Source organism: Mobula birostris, unplaced genomic scaffold (genome assembly GCF_030028105.1).
Source record: "Mobula birostris isolate sMobBir1 unplaced genomic scaffold, sMobBir1.hap1 scaffold_1553, whole genome shotgun sequence".
NCBI lineage: Eukaryota > Metazoa > Chordata > Chondrichthyes > Myliobatiformes > Myliobatidae > Mobula > Mobula birostris.
In genome coordinates this window covers 14,338-37,106 of record NW_027274594.1, presented here as the reverse complement: position 1 = coordinate 37,106, position 22,769 = coordinate 14,338, and the positions used below count along the sequence as shown (strand labels likewise).

Here is a 22,769-nt window from a genome sequence, read left to right as displayed (position 1 = left end):
TGGGTCGGAGGCCTGGAGGAGGCCTATCCCCGGTCGGAGGCCTATCTCCTGTCGGAGGCCCGGAGGAGGCCTAGCCTGGGTCGGAGGCCCGGAGGAGGCCTAGCCCGGGTCGGGGGCCTGTCTGTCTGAGAGCGGGTGGGAGGAAAGGGGCCTGTTTTGCTGCTGTCGGTGTGTTCTGCGTTGTTCTGCCACGTTGGCCCTGGAGTGTGTGGCCACTCCTGCGGGCCACCCCCAGGCCCATCCTCGGCAAACGGCGCATTTCGTTGTGCCCCCCCGATGTACGTGCGTAAACCTTTAAAGCAACCCCTCCGAGGCAAAAGCATTCCTTAAAAACAGATTTTAATTCACACACATAAAGCCCGCACACAGAGTCGGCAACAAAAACAGGAGGACGGGGAATTTGGTTGAACCCTTAGTGCTGGAGGCCATCCCTCCGGGGCGGCCTTGTTCACAGACTCCCCTCCGTTCCCCAGGCCCAGCAGCAAGGGACGCTCGGGGGTCTCTCTCCCTCCTGGCGCTCTGACGCAGAGGTAGCTGGTCGGACGGTGACGCGAGAGGCCAGGCGGGCTGTGGGGGCGGCGGGGGGAGGGGAGACTGGGGTAGACGGGGAGTCTGGAGCCCAGGTTACAGTCAGACCGACCACGGGTTAAAATGAGGACCCGGGGGCCGGATCCTGCCCCCTCCCCAGAGCAGCCGGGGGCGTATCCCCTCCCCCCAAGAGCAACCGGTCCCACCGATGGCCCACCACCCCCGCCCCGCCTGGTCCCACCAGGACAGACAGCAGAAGAATACATTCACTTCCAACTCTGACGATCGAAAAGCAGGATGGGGATGGCTTCTGGGCTTCATTTTGGGGTCAGGCACTCTTGTGAAGACCGCTTCAGTCCGTCGGCCCGGGCTGTCGTTTGGTCCCAGGACGGTCGCCCGTCTCCGAGGCGGGGGGGGGGGTGGGGGCACGAGGACGCTGTCACTGGCGTCCGTCCCCACTCAACTCCCGCACGCGCTGCCTCAGGTGCACCATGAACTCCATCATGGTGGCGGTCAGGCTCTGCTGCACCAGGTATCGCGGCAGACGGCCCTGTTCGGAGACGGCGGAGATGAGAGGCGGTTCGGGGAGGGCAATTACAGACGGCCCTGTTCGGAGACGGCGGAGATGAGAGGCGGTTCGGGGAGGGCAATTACAGACGGCCCTGTTCGGAGACGGCGGAGATGAGAGGCGGTTCGGGGAGGGCAATTACAGACGGCCCTGTTCGGAGACAGCGGAGATGAGAGGCGGCTCGGGGAGGGCAATTACAGACGGCCCTGTTCGGAGACAGCGGAGATGAGAGGCGGCTCGGGGAGGGCAATTACAGACGGCCCTGTTCAGAGACGGCGGAGATGAGAGGCGGCAACTACAGACGGCCTGGGGGGGCGGGGGGGGGGGTAGATTTCAGACGGCCCTGTTCGGAGACGGCGGAGATGAGAGGCGGCAACTACAGACGGCCTGGGGGGGGCGGGGGGGGGGGGTAGATTTCAGACGGCCCGGTTCAGAGATGGCGGAGATGACAGGCGGCTCGGAAAGGGCAATTACGGACGGCCTGGAGGGACATCAGGGGGTAGATTTCAGACGGCCCTGTTTGCAGTCAGGGGAGATGAGGTGCAGGCCGGGGAGGGCAATTACGGATGGCCTGGGGGGACATCAGGGGGGTAGATTTCAGACGGCCCTGTTCGGAGACGGCGGAGATGAAGGGCGGCCCGGGGAGGGCAATTATGGACAGCCTGGGGGGGGCCAGGGGGGGTAGATTTCAAACGGCCCTGTTCGGAGTCGGGGGAGATGAGGGGCGGCCCGGGGAGGGCAATTACGGACGGCCTGGGGTGGGGGGGTAGATTTCAGTCGGCCCTGTTTGGAGTCGGGGGAGATGAGGGGCAGGCCAGGGAGGGCAAATACGGACGGCCTGGGGGGACATCAGGGGGGGTAGATTTCAGACGGCCCTGTTCGGAGATGAGAGGTGGCAACTACAGATGGCCTGGGGGGGGTGGGGGGGGGTGGGGGGGGGTAGATTTCAGACGGCCCTGTTCGGAGTCGGGGGAGATGAGGGGCGGCCCGGAGAGGGCAATTACGGACGGCCTGGGGGGGGGGGGTAGATTTCAGACGGCCCTATTCGGAGTCGGGGGAGATGAGGGGCAGCCCGGGGGAGAGCAATTATGGATGGCCTGGTGGGGGGGTTGGGGTGAGATTTTGGACGGCCCTGTTCGGAGATGGGAGATGAGGGGCAGCCTGGGGAGGGGTGCTCACGGGCGGCCCTGGAGCGATAGCGGGCGGCACAAGGAGAGAGAGGGACAACAGGCAGATAATACAGACACACACACACACACACACACACACACAGACAGACACACACACACAGACACACAGACATACACACACACACCCACACAGATACCCCACCCAAGTGCTCCCAGCAAATACGCTTGGTGCAGGAAATGTCTCCACAAGTTAAAAAGGTAGACTGCTCAGAAATGACTGTAACTAAGGCCTTGGGGAGGGAGGGGGTGACTCAGACTGGGTGGGAAAGGAAGGAAAGGACTGGGGTAGTGAGAGTGGATCAGGGAGTAGATTGGGGGAGGAGGGACAGTCAGACTGGGGGAGGGTGGGTGACGAGGGGTCAGACTGCGTGGGACAGAAAGGAAAAGATTGGGGTAGTGAGAGTGCATCAGGGAGTACATTGGGGGAGGAGGGACGGTCAGACTGGGGGAGGGTGGGTGACGAGGAGTCAGACTGGGTGGGACAGGAAAGGATTGGGGTAGTGAGAGTGGATCAGGGAGTAGATTGGGGGAGGAGGGACGGTCAGACTGGGGGAGGGTGGGTGACGAGGGGTCAGACTGGGTGGGACAGGAAAGGATTGGGGTGGTGAGAATGGATCAGGGAGTAGATTGGGGGAGGAGGGACTGTCAGACTGGGGGAGGGTGGGTGACGAGGGATCAGACTGGGTGGGACAGGAAGGAAAAGATTGGGGTAGTGAGAGTGGATCAGAGAGTAGATTGGGAGGGGGAGGGAAAGTCAGACTGGGGGAGGGTGGGTGACGAGGGGTCAGACTGGGTGGGACAGAAAGGAAAAGATTGGGGTAGTGAGAGTGGATCAGGGAATAGATTGGGGGAGGAGGGACGGTCAGACTGGGGGAGGGTGAGTGACGAGGGGTCAGACTGGGTGGGACAGGAAAGGATTGGGGAACTGAGAGTGGATCAGGGAGTAGATTGGGGGAGGAGGGACGGTCAGACTGGGGGAGGGTGAGTGACGAGGGGTCAGACTGGGTGGGACAGGAAAGGATTGGGGTTGTGAGAGTGGATCAAGGAGTAGATTGGGGGGAGGAGGGACAGTCAGACTGGGGGAGGGTGGGTGACGAGGGGTCAGACTGGGTGGGACAGGAAAGGATTGGGGTGGTGAGAATGGATCAGGGAGTAGATTGGGGGAGGAGGGACTGTCAGACTGGGGGAGGGTGGGTGACGAGGGATCAGACTGGGTGGGACAGGAAGGAAAAGATTGGGGTAGTGAGAGTGGATCAGAGAGTAGATTGGGAGGGGGAGGGAAAGTCAGACTGGGGGAGGGTGGGTGACGAGGGGTCAGACTGGGTGGGACAGAAAGGAAAAGATTGGGGTAGTGAGAGTGGATCAGGGAATAGATTGGGGGAGGAGGGACGGTCAGACTGGGGGAGGGTGAGTGACGAGGGGTCAGACTGGGTGGGACAGGAAAGGATTGGGGAACTGAGAGTGGATCAGGGAGTAGATTGGGGGAGGAGGGACGGTCAGACTGGGGGAGGGTGAGTGACGAGGGGTCAGACTGGGTGGGACAGGAAAGGATTGGTGTAGTGAGAGTGGATCAGGGAGTAGATTGGGGGAGGAGGGACAGTCAGACTGGGGGAGGGTGGGTGACGTGGGGTCAGACTGGGTGGGACAGAAAGGAAAAGATTGGGGTAGTGAGAGTGGATCAGGGAGTAGATTGGGGGAGGAGGGACGGTCAGACTGGGGGAGGGTGAGTGACGAGGGGTCAGACTGGGTGGGACAGGAAAGGATTGGGGTGGTGAGAGTGGATCAGGGAGTAGATTGGGGGAGGAGGGACAATCAGACTGGGGGAGGGTGGGTGACGAGGGGTCAGACTTGGTGGGACAGGAAAGGATTGGGATAGTGAGAGTGCATCAGGGAGTAGATTGGGGGGAGGAGGGACAGTCAGACTGGGGGAGAGTGGGTGACGAGGGGCAGACTGGGTGGGACAGGAAAGGATTGGTGTAGTGAGAGTGGATCAGGGAATAGATTGGGGGAGGAGGGACGGTCAGACTGGGGGAGGGTAAGTGACGAGGGGTCAGACTGGGTGGGACAGTTAAGGATTGGGGTACTGAGAGTGGATCAGGGAGTAGATTGGGGGGAGGAGGGTCGGTCAGACTGGGGGAGGGTAGGGGGACGAGGGGTCAGACTGGGTGGGACAGGAAAGGATTGCGGTAGTGAGAGTGGATCATGGAGTAGATTGGGGGGAGGAGGGACGGTCAGACTGGGGGAGGGTGGATGACGAGGGGTCAGACTGGGTGGGACAGGAAAGGATTGGGGTTGTGAGAGTGGATCAAGGAGTAGATTGGGGGGAGGAGGGACAGTCAGACTGGGGGAGGGTGGGTGACGAGGATTCAGACTGGGTGGGACATGAAGGAAAAGATTGGGGTAGTGAGAGTGGATCAGGGAGTAGATTGGGGGAGGAGGGACGGTCAGACTGGCGGAGGGTGTGTGACGAGGGGTCAGACTGGGTGGGACAGGAAAGGCTTGAGGTAGTGAGAGTGGATCAGGGAATAGATTGGGGGAGGAGGGACGGTCAGACTGGGGGAGGGTAAGTGACGAGGGGTCAGACTGGGTGGGACAGGAAAGGATTGGGGTTGTGAGAGTGGATCAAGGAGTAGATTGGGGGGAGGAGGGACAGTCAGACTGGGGGAGGGTGAGTGACGAGGGGTCAGACTGGGTGGGACAGGAAAGGATTGGGGAACTGAGAGTGGATCAGGGAGTAGATTGGGGGAGGAGGGACGGTCAGACTGGGGGAGGGTGAGTGACGAGGGGTCAGACTGGGTGGGACAGGAAAGGATTGGTGTAGTGAGAGTGGATCAGGGAGTAGATTGGGGGAGGAGGGACGGTCAGACTGGGGGAGGGTGGGTGACGAGGGGTTAGACTGGGTGGGACAGGAAAGGATTGGGGTGGTGAGAGTGGATCAAGGAGTACATTGGGGGAGGAGGGACGGTCAGACTGGAGGAGGGTGGATGACGAGGGGGCAGACTGGGTGGGACAGGAAAGGATTGGGGTGGTGAGAGTGGATCAAGGAGTAGATTGGGGGAGGAGGGACAGTCAGACTGCAGGAGGGTGGGTGACGAGGGGTCAGACTGGGTGGGACAGGAAGGAAAAGATTGGGGTAGTGAGAGTGGATCAGGGAGTAGATTGGCGGAGGAGGGATGGTCAGACTGGGGGAGGGTGGGTGATGAGGGGTCAGACTGGGTGGGACAGGAAAGGATTGCGGTAGTGAGAGTGGATCAGGGAGTAGATTGGGGGGAGGAGGGACGGTCAGACTGGGGGAGGGTGGATGACGAGGGGTCAGACTGGGTGGGACCAAAAAGGATTGGGGTGGTGAGAGTGGATCAAGGAGTAGATTGGGGGGAGGAGGGACGGTCAGACTGGGGGAGGGTGGATGACGAGGGGTCAGACTGGGTGGGACAGGAAAGGATTGGGGTTGTGAGAGTGGATCAGGGAGTAGATTGGGGGGAGGAGGGACGGTCAGACTGGAGGAGGGTGGATGACGAGGGGTCAGACTGGGTGGGACAGGAAAGGATTGCGGTAGTGAGAGTGGATCAAGGAGTAGATTGGGGGGAGGAGGGACAGTCAGACTGGGGGAGGGTGGGTGACGAGGATTCAGACTGGGTGGGACATGAAGGAAAAGATTGGGGTAGTGAGAGTGGATCAAGGAGTAGATTGGGGGAGGAGGGACAGTCAGACTGCAGGAGGGTGGGTGACGAGGGGTCAGACTGGGTGGGACAGGAAGGAAAAGATTGGGGTAGTGAGAGTGGATCAGGGAGTAGATTGGGGGAGGAGAGATGGTCAGACTGGGGGAGGGTGGGTGATGAGGGGTCAGACTGGGTGGGACAGGAAAGGATTGCGGTAGTGAGAGTGGATCAGGGAGTAGATTGGGGGGAGGAGGGACGGTCAGACTGGGGGAGGGTGGATGACGAGGGGTCTGACTGGGTGGGACTAAAAAGGATTGGGGTGGTGAGAGTGGATCAAGGAGTAGATTGGGGGAGGAGGGACAGTCAGACTGCAGGAGGGTGGGTGACGAGGGGTCAGACTGGGTGGCACAGGAAAAGATTTGAGTAGTGAGAGTGGATCAGGGAGTAAATTGGGGAGGAGGGATGGTCAGACTGGGGGAGGGTGGATGACGAGGGGTCAGACTGGGTGGGACTAAAAAGGATTGGGGTGGTGAGAGTGGATCAAGGAGTAGATTGGGGGGAGGAGGGACGGTCAGACTGGGGGAGGGTGGATGACGAGGGGTCAGACTGGGTGGGACAGGAAAGGATTGGGGTTGTGAGAGTGGATCAAGGAGTAGATTGGGGGGAGGAGGGACAGTCAGACTGGGGGAGGGTGGGTGACGAGGATTCAGACTGGGTGGGACATGAAGGAAAAGATTGGGGTAGTGAGAGTGGATCAGGGAGTAGATTGGGGGAGGAGGGACAGTCAGACTGGGGGAGGGTGGGTGACGAGGGGTCAGACTGGGTGGAACAGGAAGGGATTGGGGTCGTGACGGTTTATCAGACGGGGACAGAACAGTGGTTTGGGGAAAGGAAGGGGAGTCGAGTGAGGAGAGGCGCTTGACAGGGGTGGGTTATCAGACTGGGGTAGGGGGGAGAGATCAGACTGGGAGGGACATCAGCGTTTGGGAGAGTCGGCCCTGGTGCTGGGGACAACCACACAGAAGGGGACTGGGCCGAGACCGAATCCTGGCAACAGCAGCCAGCTTACCGCTTGCAGTGACCAGAGTTGGGAGGGGGGGGGGTGATTGGGGGGGTCTTCTTTCATTACAGGGGAGTGCCGGGACATGTCTAGAGTGGTGGTAAACAGCGGAGGGGGCAGAGAGGGGCTTTAAATTCTGGTTCTAGCTTCTGGGGAACTCTGAGCCAAATCCACATGCTCATTCAAAACCCACCCCAATCCCAGCGCCTCACGGTAAGCAGCTCAAAATGGCACTCACCTTTAAGTCTGTGTTCAGTATCCAGATGAAGGTGCAGATATTGGGGCTCCGAAGAGACTTGATCACCACAAAACCTCCAGGCCCGTTCTCCCCTCTGCCAGAAATTCAATGGTTACCATACAAGGAGCGTTTGACGGCTCTGGGCCTCTACCCACTGGGGTTCAGAAGAATGAGGAGGGACCTCATTGCAACGTATTTAATATTGAAAAGGCCTAGAGTGAATGTGGAGAGGATGTTTCCTATAGTGGGGGGAGTCTAGGACTAGAGGACACAGATAGAGTGGATGTGGAGAGGATGTTTCCTATAGTGGGGGAGTCTAGGGCCAGAGGACACAGATAGAGTGGATGTGGAGAGGATGTTTCCTATAGTGGGGGAGTCTAGGACCAGAGGGCACAGATAGAGTGGATGTGGAGAAGATGTTTCCTATAGTGGGGGAGTCTAGGACCAGAGGACACTGATAGAGTGGATGTGGAGAGGATGTTTCCTATAGTGAGGGAGTCTAGGACCAGAGGACACAGATAGAGTGGATGTGGAGAGGATGTTTCCTATAGTGGGGGAGTCTAGGACCAGAGGGCACAGATAGAGTGGAGGTGGAGAGGATGTTTCCTATAGTGGGGGAGTCTAGGACCAGAGGGCACAGATAGAGTGGATGTGGAGAAGATGTTTCCTATAGTGGGGGAGTCTAGGAGCAGAGGGCACAGATAGAGTGGATGTGAAGAGGATGTTTCCTATAGTGGGGGAGTCTAGGACCAGAGGGCACAGATAGAGTGGATGTGGAGAGGAAGTTTCCTATAGTGGGAGAGTCTAGGACCAGAGGACACAGCTTCAAAATTGAGAGACATCCCTTTAGAACAGAGATGAGGAGGAATTTCTTTAGCCAGAGGGTGGTGAATCTGTGAAATTTATTACCACAGACAGCTGTGGAGGCCAAGTCATTGGGTATATTTAAAGCGGAGGTTGACAGATTAGTCAGGGTGTGAAAGGTCATAGGAGCATGGCGTTGACTGGGGTAATAAATCACCCACGATGGAATAGCATAATTCTGCTCCCATGTCTATGTTCTCAATGTTTCAGGAACAGATTCTTCCCGCCTACCGTCAGCTTCCTGAACGGGTAGTGAACTCAAACTCACTACTTTATTGTTTCTATTCATTGCTTCCTTTTCGCACCGGTTATTCCATTTATTTCTTTTTTAAATATGAAGTATTTCTGATGGTGATTTACAGATGTTTTTATTACTGCTGCAGGGAAACTACAAACTTTACGACAAAGGTCGGTGATGTTAAACGTGACTGATAGCAGCACCTCGGACAGGGACCAACACCGCCACCTACTGGCCGTCAGAGGACTTCGCTCCAACACTTCTCCTCCACCAGGAGCACAGAGTAATTATCCCCCAAACCCAAGGACAAAGCCGAAAGTGAGGAATTCTCCACAGGTGCAGCATTAAATGCTGGAGTTTCATGCTTGGCTAAAGTTACTAAGCTGAAGACCGTTCCGGAGGACTGGGAAATTGCAAATGTTGCTCTACATTGGGGCGTAGAAGAAAGGAAGTTATAACGTAAACAGGAGGAATTCTGCAGACGCTGGAAATTCAAGCAACACACATCAAAGCTGCTGGTGAACGCAGCAGGCCAGGCAGCATCTCTAGGAAGAGGTACAGTCGACGTTTCGGGCCGAGACTCTTCGTCAGGACTAACTTGAATGAAGAGCTAGTAAGAGGTAAGTAAGAACGCTCTGTCCTCAGTAAGGGTCTCACCTTTGTCCCCCTTCACCCACACCTCAGCGAGTTCTGCGTTCACCACGATGCAGAACCCTTCTTCCGCCGTCTCCGTCTCCAAGCCTACTTCTTCGGCAAGGACTCTTCCACCCCCATCGATGACCCCTTCTCCCGTCTTCAACCCTCCTCCTCTTCATGGACACCCCGCTCTGGTCTTCTGCCTGCTCTGGATCTCTTTATCACTAATTGCCGACGGGACATCAACCGTCTCGACTTCACCGCACCTTGTCCCCATTCAACCTCACTCCTTCGGAACGCTCTGCTCTCCACTCCTTCCGCACTAATCCTACGTTATTAGCTCTTCCTTCAGTTAGTCCTGACGAAGGGCTCTCGGCCCGAAACGTCGACTGCACCTCTTCCTGGAGATGCTGCCTGGCTTGCTGCGTTCACCAGCAACTTTGATGTGTGTTGAGAGGAAGTCATAGGCCAGTTAGTCTGACCTCAGTGGCTGGGAAGATGTTGGAGTCCACTATCGAGGGTGAAGTTTCAGGGTACTTCAGCACGTGATAACACAGGCCAAAGTCAGCCTGGTTTCCTTCAGGGTTGATAAGACGGTTAGGAAGGCATATGGCATGCTTGCCTCTATTAGTCGCGGGATAGAATTCAAAAGCCAGGGGACTATGTTGCAGTTTTATAACCTGCATGGTCTGAGTCGATGTCCCTCCCTTTCTACAGCTCCAGCTAGGCCACATCTGGAGTATAGTGCACAGTTCTGGCCACCCCACGACAGGAAGGATGTCGAGGCTTCGGAGAGGGCGCAGAGGAGGTTTACCAGGAGGCTGCCTGGTTTGGAGGGCGTGCGCTATTACGAGAGCTGGACAAACTTGGGTCATTTTCTCTAGAGTGCTGGAGACTGACGGGAGATCTGACCGAGGTTTGCAAGATTATCAGCGGCACAGACAGAGTGCACAGAGAGTATCTGTCTCCCAGGGTTCAAATCCCTAATACCAGAGGGCATGCACTGAAGGTGAGGGGGGCAATTTCAAAGGAGATATGAAGAGTAAGTTTTTTTTTACAGAGGGTGGAATGTGCTGCCTGGTGTGGTGATCGGGACAAATACACTAGAGACTTTTAACAGATGTCTAGATAGGCACCTGAATTTCAGAGAGATGGAGGGATAAGGGAATTGTGTAGGCTGAAGGGATTAGTTTAGTTGGCCATTTGATGATGAATTTAATTGGATCAGCACAACATTGTAGTCCTCTGTTCTTTATTCCCCCACTATAAGAAACATCCTCTCCACATCCACTCTATCTGTACCCTCTGCTCCTAGACTTCTCCACTATAGGAAACATCCTCTCCGCATCCACTCTATCTGTGTCCTCTGGTCCTAGACTCCACCACTATAGGAAACATCCTCTCCACATCCAATCTATCTGTGTCCTCTGGTCCTAGACTCCCTCACTATAGGAAACATCCTCTCCACATCCACTCTATCTGTGTCCTCTGGTCCTAGACTCCCCCACCATAGGAAACATCCTCTCCACATCCACTCTATCTGTGCCCTCTGGTCCTAGACTCCCCCACTATAGGAAACATCCTCTCCACATCCAATCTATCTGTGTCCTCTGGTCCTAGACTCCCTCACTATAGGAAACATCCTCTCCACATCCACTCTATCTGTGTCCTCTGGTCCTAGACTCCCCCCACCATAGGAAACATCCTCTCCACATCCACTCTATCTGTGCCCTCTGGTCCTAGACTCCCCCACTATAGGAAACATCCTCTCCACATCCACTCTATCTGTGCCCTCTGGTCCTAGACTCCCCCACTATAGGAAACATCTTCTCCACATCCACTCTGTCTGTGCCCTCTGGTCCTAGACTCCCCCAGTATAGGAAACATCCTGTCCACATCCACTCGATCTGTGCCCTCATTTGGCCACCATTCAGATAATAATCTGTTTTCTTGTTCTTGCCACCAAAGTGGATAACTTCACATTTATCCACATTAAATTGCATCTGCCATGAATTTGCCCACTCACCCAACCAATCCAAGTCACCCTGCATCCTCTTAGCATCCTCCTACAGCTAACACTGCCACCCAGCTTCGTGTCATCCGCAAACTTGGAGATGCTGCATTTAATTCCCTCATCCAAATCATTAGTATATATTGTAAACAACTGGGGTCCCAGCACTGAGCCTTGCGGTACCCCACTAGTCACCGCCTGCCATTCTGAAAAGGTCCCGTTTATTCCCACTCTTTGCTTCCTGTCTGCTAACCAAATCTCCACCCACACCAATACCTTACCCCCAATACCGTGTGCTTTAAGTTTGCACACTAATCTCCTGTGTGGGACCCTTGTCAAAAGCCCTTCTGAAAATCCAAATCTATCACATCCACTGGTTCTCGTGCAGGATCCCCTGAAGGTTAACTTGCAGGTCGAGTCGGTGATGAGGAAGGTGAACGCGATGTTAGAGCGGGCTAGAGTATAAGAGATGGTATGTAATGCTGGGGCTTTATCAGGCATTGGCCAGACCCCAGTGGGAGTATTGTGAGCGGTTTTGGGCCTCTTACCTCAGAACAGATGAGCTGGCATTGGAGATGGTGCATGAGAACGATTGAGAGTGAAAGAGTAAACACATGAGGAGCTTTTGATGGCTCTGGGTCTATAGTCGCTGGAGTTTGGAAGAATGAGGGAAATCTCATTGAAACCTATTGAATATTGAAAGGGCTCGATAGAGTGGATGTGGAGAGGATGCTTCCTATAGTGGGCGAGTCTAGGACCAAGAGGGCACAGATAGAGTGGATGTGGAGAGGATGTTTCCTATAGTGGGGGAGTCTAGGACCAGAGGGCACAGATAGAGTGGATGTGGAGAGGATGTTCCTATAGTGGGGGAGTCTAGGACCAGAGGCACAGATAGAGTGGATGTGGAGAGGATGTTTCCTATAGTGGGGGAGTCAAGCACCAGAGGACACAGATAGTGGATGTGGAGAGGATGTTTCCTGTAGTGGGGGAGTCTAGGACCAGAGTGCACAGATAGAGTGGATGTGGAGAGGATGTTTCCTATAGTGGGGAGTCTAGGACCAGAGTGCACAGATAGAGTGGATGTGGAGAGGATGTTTCCTATAGTGGGGGAGTCTAGGACCAGAGGACACCGATAGAGTGGATGTGGAGAGGATGTTTCCTATAGTGGGGGAGTCTAGGACCAGAGGGCACAGATAGAGTGGATGTGGAGAGGATGTTTCCTATAGTGGGGGAGTCTAGGACCAGAGGACACAGATAGAGTGGATGTGGAGAGGATGTTTCCTATGGTGGGGGAGTCTAGGACCAGAGGACACAGATAGAGTGGATGTGGAGAGGATGTTTCCTATAGTGGGGGAGCCTAGGACCAGAGGCACAGCCTCAGAATAGAGGTGTCCATTTAGAACAGAGGTGAGGAGGAATGAACAGAATGTCCATTTAGAACAGAGGTGAGGAGAATTTCTTTAGCCAGTGTGTGGCGAATCTGTGGAATTCATTTCAACATACGAATGTGGATATATTTAAAGTGGAGGTTGACAGATTGTTGATTGAGTCAGGGGTGTCAGAGGTTACGGGGAGAAGGCAGGAGAACGGGGTTGAGAGGGATAGTAAATCAGCCGTGATGGAATGGCAGAGCAGACTTGATGGGCCGAATAGCCGGATTCTGCCTTATAGTCTCTTTAGCATCCGTGTTCAGTGGTGACTGTCTCGTTCCCAAAGGGAATTCCCAAGCAAGCTCTAACCGCTCTCGTCCTGACGGGAACGAGTGGCCTGGGGCCTCGGGGTGAATAACTTGCCACCTACCTGATGTACTTTTTCAGCGGGGGCCGAGAGTCGTGAGTGGTTGACATGCCTGATGAGATGTACATCTCCCCCTTTTTCTCAATGCGACGCACGTTTACGAAATCCCTGTGGATCGACGGGAAGCATGGATTTATCTGTTTGTTCGTGATTCGGCCACAGAGCAGCACCTTCCCGTCCAACCGTCCGCGACGCCCAGCAACCCTGAGTTAGTACGTTAGCAGTCAGCCATCAACCCCAGGGGAATCATGGGTTTGTGCCTCCGGTGGACCGTGTCCTCTCCAGGGCACAAGCCTGGCGGGAAGATTTGAAGAACCGGCTGTTGCCCCTGCAGTGGGCTCCCCCTCTCCACGTCACTGACGTCATCCAAGGAAGGGCAAGCACCCATACAGCTTGGCACCAGTGTCATCACAGAGGCTGCCAGAGTGAAGATGTAAACAACATCAAACTGCCCCAGGGACCCCGGCTCCGGATTTCTTCCTCGGGGATTACTCCCGAAGACTTTCCCACGGGTGGGTACGGTCGCAAGGCAGCGGAGGTTTAAAATCAGAGTTTTCCTTCTCCAAGGCGGGCTGCCGTCCACGGCTAATGAGCCTCACCTGCCCTAAGCAACTGGTTTTGAGGCCCCAGTGGTCTGTCTGCATTTGCCCCTTCTCCTGTCAGTAGAAACAGCTCCACCGGGCATAGTAGCTAAGCCACATGTGAAGGCCAGGAGTTTGATTTGGTTGTCAGAGGCCGTTCGAATCGCACGCCATTGGGAGCACTTTATAGGTTGTGGGAGCTTGCCCACACCACCACCCCCGTCAGCGACAACCTTGGGGACCCCAGCAACCCCGAGCCTAGCCTCACATTGGGACAATTTACAATGACCAATTAGCCTACTAACCCGGACGGCTTCGTGCCGCGGGAGTAAACGGGAGCACCCCAGGGAAGCCCGGGCGCCGGAACTGAACCCCAAACGTCGGCCAGCCCCAGGCTGCAGCCGCCGCCGCGCTAACCCGGGATAAACACACGTCGCGGCACCCGCCCGCGCGAGCCAGCCAGCGGCTGGAAGGGCGGTGAGGACGCTGCGATTCGGTCGGGAAGGGGCTGTCAGCACACTGTTTTTAGAGATACAGGGCAGAGTCCGTCCTTCCAATTTAACCCCAGCCTACCCACGGGACAATTTACAGGTGAATTTCTCCATGGACGGCTTCCAGACCGTTCGGGCTGACCGGAAGTGCACTGAGAGCGGTAAGCGTAGAGGAGTTGGGTGCTTACTGTTCTGGTTAACAATCCGGGTCGTATTACGATCGAGGAACGTGTTTGTAGACCGGATATTGAACTTTTTACTGTTGGACTTTGGCCATATTCCACCGAGATACAACACTGGGCGGCACGGGAGGTCGTTCCTGCCTGTGGCTATCGAACTTGCAGCTCCTCCCGTGAAGGGTCAGACACCCTGAGCCAATAGGCTGGTCCTGACTTATTTTCCATCTGGCATAGTTTGCATTTTGTTGTTTGATTGTTTATGGTTTTTGTATTGCTGTATTTATGCTCTATTCTTGGTTGGTGCGGCTGTAATGAAACCAAATTTCCCTCGGATTGATAAAGTATATCTATCTATCTATCTAAACCTGCCAACCGCTATGTCTTTGGACCCGGAGGAAACCAGGGGGAGAAGGTACAAACTTTCTTACAGAGGATTTGAAACTCTAAACTCTACAGTACCATATCTCTAAATTAAAAAAAAACAGATGAAGAAAAAGCTTGAAAGGATATTAAATGATTTGGGAGATGGACAACTCCCCAAGGCCTGATGAGGCGTTCCCTTTACTACCAAGGAGATTGCCGGTGTCAGGCAGAAGTGTTAGGCCCTGCTGCCCGCGGGGGGAGGCGCGGATGACTGGAGCCAGCAGGTGTGCTGTCTTTTACCGGAGAGAGGTAGCGGGGACACAGGCAAGTCTAACACATTGCAGGGTTGTGAATCTAACGGCAACTGGGGGAATCTGGAAGAGTGAGGGAGTGGGAGGAGGTTTCAGCGGGACACCGCCCGGATTGGAGAGCGTGTCTTACGAGGACAGGCTGAGTGAGCCCTTTGGAGTGAGGCGACTCGGTAGAGGTGTACAAGCTGATGAGAAACCGAGGGGGCACTTAGAGACTCTTTTCAGAAATGGCCAACGGGGGGGGCACGAGGGAGGAAGGTATAGCAGGGGACGTCAGAGGTCGGTATTTTCACACAGAGAGTGGTGGGTGTGTGGAACGCCCTGCCAGGGGCGGTGGGAGAGGCAGGTACGTTCCGGAGACAGAAGAGGCTCTCAGATAGGCGGATGATAGAAAAACGGAGGGCGATGGAGGAGGGAAGGGTTAGATTGATACTGGAGCAGGTTAAAGGGATGGAACAACAGGGCCTGCACTCTGCTGTAATGGGCCGTGCTGTGTGAAGTGAGCCACCTGAATCACCCCGGGCACTTTCCGAGAGCTCGTAAGTGGGACGAGCCAGGAAGGGGGCTGCTGCTGTGCCAGACAGCTCACCTGGCAGAGACGACCCCTCCGGCAGCTCCAGCAGACACGTCGTAGGTGATCATGGTGTTGTCGTCCACGCGTTGCAGGACCTGGGAGGCAAGCAGAGGGAGAGTTACCGCGGGGCGGTGGGGGGGAAGCGGGCCAGCCCGCTCGGAAGCTGCGATCCAAGGCTGAAACGCCACGCTGGGAGACGGCAGCAAGCGGGAGGCCGTCACAGAGCGTCACTAACAAGCTGAGGGCAGAGGCGGCGATCCCCGCGGAGGGGAGCGGTGACGGGGGTTGATGAGAGAGAGTGAGAGTGAGAGTGAGAGTGAGAGAGAGAGAGAGAGAGAGAGAGAGAGAGAGAGAGAGAGAGAGAGAACGAGAACGAACCTGACATACAGCCACCGTCCGGTTCCACGTGACCATTTTCTCCGGTTGTAAAATCACTTCCTGATACACAAACTCCGCTGGGCACTGCAGCATTGCCTGACGACGGGACACAATAAGGTAGTCACACAGGTAAGAGATAAAACTTCCTCAACACCATCCCATCTGTGTCCCAATGACTAGAAACCCAGGTTAGACAGAAATTCCCTCAACACCATCCCATCCTGTGTCCCCACCACCGGGAAACCACAGGTTAGGTAGAAATTCCCTCAACACCATCCCATCCTGTGTCCCCACGACCGGGAAACCGCAGTTTAGAAATCGGGTGTCGGTTCATTCAGTAGTATAGCAGTCTGCACATCGTCCCCGTGGAATGTGAGGGTTCCTCCCTCAGTATAAAGATCTTTCAGCCTACACCACCCCCACATAGACCTCATTTTTCTAGAAGATCCCAGTGATGTGATCAACAGGCACAAAACAGCACACCCTGACACCTTCGCCATGACTTGGGGGGATTTTAACCAGGCCAGCTTGAAAATGTCACTAAATAATCACCATCAACAAATCACTTGCAATACCAGAGGAAACAGCACACTGGACCATTGTACACCACCATCAAGAATGCCTACCGTGCTATTCCACGCCCTCACTTCGGGAAGTCTGATCACCTGGCTGTACTTCTACTCCCTGAGTATAGGCAGAGGTTGAAGACTGCAGCACCAGCAGTGAGGACCAAGCAGGTTTGGACAGGGGAAGCACAGGAGCGCCTACAGGACTGCTTTTGAATCAGTGGACTGGACTGTATTCAGGGATTCATCTTTGAACCTGGATGAGTTTGCTGCAGTTGTTACCAACTTCATTAAAACCTGTGTGGATGCGTGTGTGCCCACAAAGAGTACATTCCCAACCCAACAGCCGCGGATGAAGCAGGAGGTTTGTCACAAACAAGAGAAAATTCGCAGTTGCTGGAAATCTGAGCAACACACGCAAAATACTGGAGGAACTCAGCAGGCCAGCCGATTCAGGAACAGCTTCTTCCCCTCTGCCATCCGATTCCTAAATGGACACTGACCCATGAACGCTACCTCACTTTTTAAATATATATATTATTTATGTTTTTGCATGATTTTAAAATCTATTCATTATATGTATACTGTAATTAATTTACTTATTATTATTTTTATGTATTGCATTGAACTGCTGCTGCTAAGTTAACAAATTTCACGACATATGCCGCTGAATTTAAACCTGATTCTGATTTTTTTTCCCTCTATTATCCATCTAAGAGTCTCTTAAATCTCCCTAATAGTATCCGCCTTTACCAGAACACCCGGTAGGGGAACTCACACACCCAACTACTCTCTATACTGTCCCCCAAACACCTTAAATACATGGCCCTTTGTAGTAGCCACTTCCGAGCTGAGAAAAAGTCTCTGACTGCCCAGACTGTCCATGCCTCCAATTGTATTGTTTCCCTCTGTCGAATCACATCACGTCCTCCTTCACTCCAGAGAGAAAAGCCTTAGCTCGCTCAGGTTCCGAGTTTAGTTGTCAGTCAACCACACCCGCGAATACAGCCAAGCGAGGCGACGTTCCTCTGGGGCCGGCAGTCACACACAGCACAGGGTCCCCCATACGGAATGACAAAAGGTTGCCAAATGGGGACCAGTTGGTGGGTCACTAGAATTCAGAACCAGAGGACACAGCCTGAGAAAAGAGGTAGAACGGGGATGCGGAGCAAGTTCCTTAGCCACAGAGTGGTGAGTCTGCAGAATGTGATGCCACAGGCAGAGGCTGATCAGTCAGGGTGTGAAGGGTTACAGGGTTATACATAGAAACATAGAAAATAGGTGCAGGAGTAGGCCATTCGGCCCTTCGAGCCTGCACTGCCATTTATTATGATCATGGCTGATCATCCAACTCAGAACCCCGCCCCAGCCTTCCCTCCATACCCCCTGACCCCCATAGCCACAAGGGCCATATCTAACTCCCTCTTAAATATAGCCAATGAACTGGCCTCAACTGTTTCCTGTGGCAGAGAATTCCACAGATTCACCACTCTCTGTGTGAAGAAGTTTTTCCTAATCTCGGTCCTAAAAGGCTTCCCCTCTATCCTCAAACTGTGGCCCCTCGTTCTGGACTTCCCCAACATCGGGAACAATCTTCCTGCATCTAGCCTGTCCAATCTCTTTAGGATCTTATACGTTTCAATCAGATCCCCCCTCAATCTTCTAACTTCCAACGAGTACAAGCCCAGTTCATCCAGTCTTTCTTCATATGAAAGTCCTGCCATCCCAGGAATCAATCTGGTGAACCTTCTTTGTACTCCCTCTATGGCAAGGATGTCTTTCCTCAGATTAGGGGACCAAAACTGCACACAATACTCCAGGTGTGGTATAGCCTGTGGGTGGATGGTGAATGGATGTTCCGAGCTCTCCTTATGAGATGTAATCTCCTGTCCAGGCATCATCCTGGTAAATCCCTTCTAAAGCTTCCACATCCTTCCCACAAGTGAGCACAACGCTCCAAGTGTGGTCTAACCAAGGTTTTATAGAGCTGCAATATTACCTCCACGGTTATTGAGCTCAAGAGCCTAAGGAACGGTTAATGCTCGCAGTCCTTAATCTAGGAATATCAATCCCTTACTTCTCCTCGAAAAGTTCTTCCATTTCCCATACCAGCCAACCTCAGGATCAGGATCAGAATCAGGTTTAATATGACTGACATATGACATGAAAGTTGTTGTTTTGGCGGTAGTATTCATCATTATTATGCGCCATGCCTTATGACATCATCATTATGCGCCGTGTCGTGTGATGTGGGCGACCATGATTGCTCCTGGCAAATTTTTCTAATGGAAGTGATTTGCCATCGCGTTCTTCTGGGCAGTGACTTTACAAAATGGGTGACCCCCCCCAGCCATTATCAATACTCTTCAGAAATTGTCTGCCTGGCGTCAGTGGTCACATCACCAGGTTCATGGATTTATCGTCCAGTGAAAAATCTGAACGAAGTGCTATAAAGTGACGCTGGGCACAGAAGTGTCTGGATATGAGGTGACTCTGACGGGAAATGACAAAGTAGTGGTGTTTGGGGTGTGGAGAGGTGGGTCAGTGGGTGTTTGGGGTGTGGGTCAGTGGGTGATTGGGGGTGAGGAGGGGTGGGTCAGTGGGTGATTGGGGGTGTGGAGGGGTGGGTCAGTGGGTGATTGGGGGTGTGGAGGGGTGGGTCGGTGGGTGATTGGGTGTGTGGAGGGGTGGGTCAGTGGGTGATTGGGGGTGTGGAGGTGTGGGTCGGTGGGGGATTGGGGGTATGGAGAGGTGGGTCAGTGGGTGATTGGGGGTGTGGAGCGGTGGGTCAGTGGGTAGTTCGGGGTGTGGTGGGGTGGGTCAGCGGGTGATTGGGGGTGTGGAGGGATAGGTCAGTGGGTGATTGGGGGTGTGTGGAGGGATAGGTCAGTGGGTGATTCGGGGTGAGTGGAGGGGTGGGTCAGTGGGTGTTTCGGGTGTGGAGGGGTGGGTCAGTGGGTGATTGAGGGTGTGGAGGTGTGGGTCAGTGGGTGATTGGGGGTGTGGAGGGTTGGGTCCGTGGGTGATTGGGGGTCTGGAGTGGTGGATCAGTGGGTGATTGGGTGTGTGGAGGGGTGGGTCAGTGGGTGATTGGGTGTGTGGAGGGGTGGGTCAGTGGGTGATTGGGTGTGTGTAGGGGTGGGTCAGTGGGAGATTGGGTATGTGGAGGAGTGGGTCAGTGGGTGATTGGGGGTGTGGAGGGGTGGGTCAGTGGGTGATTGGGTGTGTGGAGGGGTGAGTCAGTGGGTGATTGGGTGTGTGGAGGGGTGGGTCAGTGGGTGATTGGGGGTGTGGAGATGTGGGTCGGTGGGTGATTAGGGGTGTGGAGGGGTGGGTCTGTGGGTGATTGGGGGTGTGGAGGGGTGGGTCGGTGGGTGATTGGGGGTGTGGAGGGGTGGGGTGGGTCAGTGGGTGATTGGGGGTGTGGAGGGGTGGGTCAGTGGGTGATTGGGGATGTGGAGGGGTGGGTCAGTGGGTGATTGGGGGTGTGGAGGGGTGGGTTAGTGTGTGATTGGGTGTGTGGTGGGCTGGGTCAGTGGGTGATTGGGGGTGTGATGGGGTGGGTCAGTGGGTGATTGGGGGTGTGGAGGGGTGGGTCAGTGGGTGATTGGGGCTGTGGAGGGGTGGGTCAGTGGGTAGTTGGGGGTGTGGAGGGTTGGGTCAGTGGGTGATTGGGGTGTGGAGGAGGTGGGTCAGTGGGTGATTGGGGTGTGGAGGAGGTGGGTCAGTGGGTGATTGGGGGTATGGAGGGATGGGTCAGTGGGTGATTGAGGGGTGTGGAGGGGTGGGTCAGTGGGTGATTGGGGGTGTGGAGGGGTGGGTCAGTGGGTGATTGGGGGAGTGTGGAGGGGGGGTCAGTGGGTGATTGGGGGTATGGAGGGATGGGTCAGTGGGTGATTTGGGGGTGTGGAGGGGTGGGTCAGTGGGTGAGTGGGTGTGTGTAGGGGTGGGTCAGTGGGTGATTGGGTGTGTGGAGGGGTGAGTCAGTGGGTGATTGGGGGTGTGGAGGGGTGGGTCAGTGGGTGATTGGGGGTGTGGAGGGGTGGGTCAGTGGGTGATTGGGGGTGTGGAGGGGTGGATCAGTGGGTGATTGGGGGTGTGGAGGGGTGGGTCAGTGGGTGATTGGGGTTGTGGAGGGGTGGGTCAGTGGGTGATTGGGGGTGTGGAGGAGTGGGTCGGTGGGTGATTGGGGGTGTGGAGGGGTGGGTCAGTGGGTGATTGGGGGTGTGGAGGAAGTGGGTCAGTGGGTGATTGGGGGTATGGAGGGATGGGTCAGTGGGTGATTGGGGGTTGTGGAGGGGTGGGTCAGTGGGTGATTGGAGGTGTGTGGAGGGGTGGGTCAGTGGGTGATTGGGGGTGTGGAGGGGTGGGTCAGTGGGTGATTGGGGAGTGGAGGGGTGGTTCAGAGGGTGATTGGGGGTGTGGAGGGGTGGGTCAGAGGGTGATTGGGTGTGTGTGGAGGGGTGGGTCAGTGGGTGTTTGGGGTGTGGAGGGGTGGATCAGTGGGTGATTGGGGGTGTGGAGGGGTGGGTCAGTGGGTGATTGGGGGTGTGGAGGGGTGGTTCACTGGGTGATTGGGGGTGTGAAGGGGTGGGTCAGTGGGTGTTGGGGGTGTGGAGGGATGGGTCAGTGGGTGATTGGGGGTGTGGAGGGGTGGGTCAGTGGGTGATTGGGGGTGTGGAGGGGTGGGTCAGTGAGTGATTGGGGGTGTGGAGGGGTGGGTCAGTGGGTGATTGGGGGTGTGGAGGGGTGGATCAGTGGGTGATTGGGGGTGTGGAGGGGTGGGTCAGTGGGTGATTGGGGGTGTGGAGGGGTGGGTCGGTGGGTGATTGGGTGTGTGGAGGGGTGGGTCGGTGGGTGATTGGGGGTGTGGAGGGGTGGGTCGGTGGGGGATTAGGGGTGTGGAGGAGTGGGTCAGTGGGTGATTGGGGGTGTGGAGGGGTGGGTCAGTGGGTGATTGGGGGTGTGGAGGGGTGGGTCAGTGGGTGATTGGGGGTGTGGAGGGGTGGGTCGGGGGGTGATTGGGGGTGTGGAGGGGTGGGTCAGTGGGTGATTGAGGGTGTGGAGGAGTGGGTCAGTGGGGGATTGGCGGTGTGGTGGGGTGGGTCAGTGGGTGATTGGGGGTGTGGTGGGGTGGGTCAGTGGGTAGTTGGGGGTGTGGAGGGTTGGGTCCGTGGGTGATTGGGGGTCTGGAGTGGTGGATCAGTGGGTGATTGGGTGTGTGGAGGGGTGGGTCAGTGGGTGATTGGGTGTGTGGAGGGGTGGGTCAGTGGGTGATTGGGTGTGTGTAGGGGTGGGTCAGTGGGAGATTGGGTATGTGGAGGAGTGGGTCAGTGGGTGATTGGGGGTGTGGAGGGGTGGGTCAGTGGGTGATTGGGTGTGTGGAGGGGTGAGTCAGTGGGTGATTGGGTGTGTGGAGGGGTGGGTCAGTGGGTGATTGGGGGTGTGGAGATGTGGGTCGGTGGGTGATTAGGGGTGTGGAGGGGTGGGTCTGTGGGTGATTGGGGGTGTGGAGGGGTGGGTCGGTGGGTGATTGGGGGTGTGGAGGGGTGGGGTGGGTCAGTGGGTGATTGGGGGTGTGGAGGGGTGGGTCAGTGGGTGATTGGGGATGTGGAGGGGTGGGTCAGTGGGTGATTGGGGGTGTGGAGGGGTGGGTTAGTGTGTGATTGGGTGTGTGGTGGGCTGGGTCAGTGGGTGATTGGGGGTGTGATGGGGTGGGTCAGTGGGTGATTGGGGGTGTGGAGGGGTGGGTCAGTGGGTGATTGGGGCTGTGGAGGGGTGGGTCAGTGGGTAGTTGGGGGTGTGGAGGGTTGGGTCAGTGGGTGATTGGGGTGTGGAGGAGGTGGGTCAGTGGGTGATTGGGGTGTGGAGGAGGTGGGTCAGTGGGTGATTGGGGGTATGGAGGGATGGGTCAGTGGGTGATTGAGGGGTGTGGAGGGGTGGGTCAGTGGGTGATTGGGGGTGTGGAGGGGTGGGTCAGTGGGTGATTGGGGGAGTGTGGAGGGGGGGTCAGTGGGTGATTGGGGGTATGGAGGGATGGGTCAGTGGGTGATTTGGGGGTGTGGAGGGGTGGGTCAGTGGGTGAGTGGGTGTGTGTAGGGGTGGGTCAGTGGGTGATTGGGTGTGTGGAGGGGTGAGTCAGTGGGTGATTGGGGGTGTGGAGGGGTGGGTCAGTGGGTGATTGGGGGTGTGGAGGGGTGGGTCAGTGGGTGATTGGGGGTGTGGAGGGGTGGATCAGTGGGTGATTGGGGGTGTGGAGGGGTGGGTCAGTGGGTGATTGGGGTTGTGGAGGGGTGGGTCAGTGGGTGATTGGGGGTGTGGAGGAGTGGGTCGGTGGGTGATTGGGGGTGTGGAGGGGTGGGTCAGTGGGTGATTGGGGGTGTGGAGGAAGTGGGTCAGTGGGTGATTGGGGGTATGGAGGGATGGGTCAGTGGGTGATTGGGGGTTGTGGAGGGGTGGGTCAGTGGGTGATTGGAGGTGTGTGGAGGGGTGGGTCAGTGGGTGATTGGGGGTGTGGAGGGGTGGGTCAGTGGGTGA

The 22,769-nt window shown here is 56.0% G+C and overlaps 1 protein-coding gene across 1 annotated transcript; it reads right to left on the bottom strand.

The window, feature by feature from the left end:
* Positions 1 to 322: 322 nt before the first annotated feature.
* Positions 323 to 15,762, bottom strand: LOC140192500 (stAR-related lipid transfer protein 3-like; the record flags this gene model as incomplete). The annotated part of the gene is made up of 5 exons (XM_072250086.1): positions 323 to 1,078; positions 7,244 to 7,337; positions 12,793 to 12,897; positions 15,304 to 15,383; positions 15,667 to 15,762. Coding segments are annotated over 5 exons (486 nt in total), but the record flags the coding sequence as incomplete, so codon positions are not given.
* Positions 15,763 to 22,769: the final 7,007 nt, after the last annotated feature.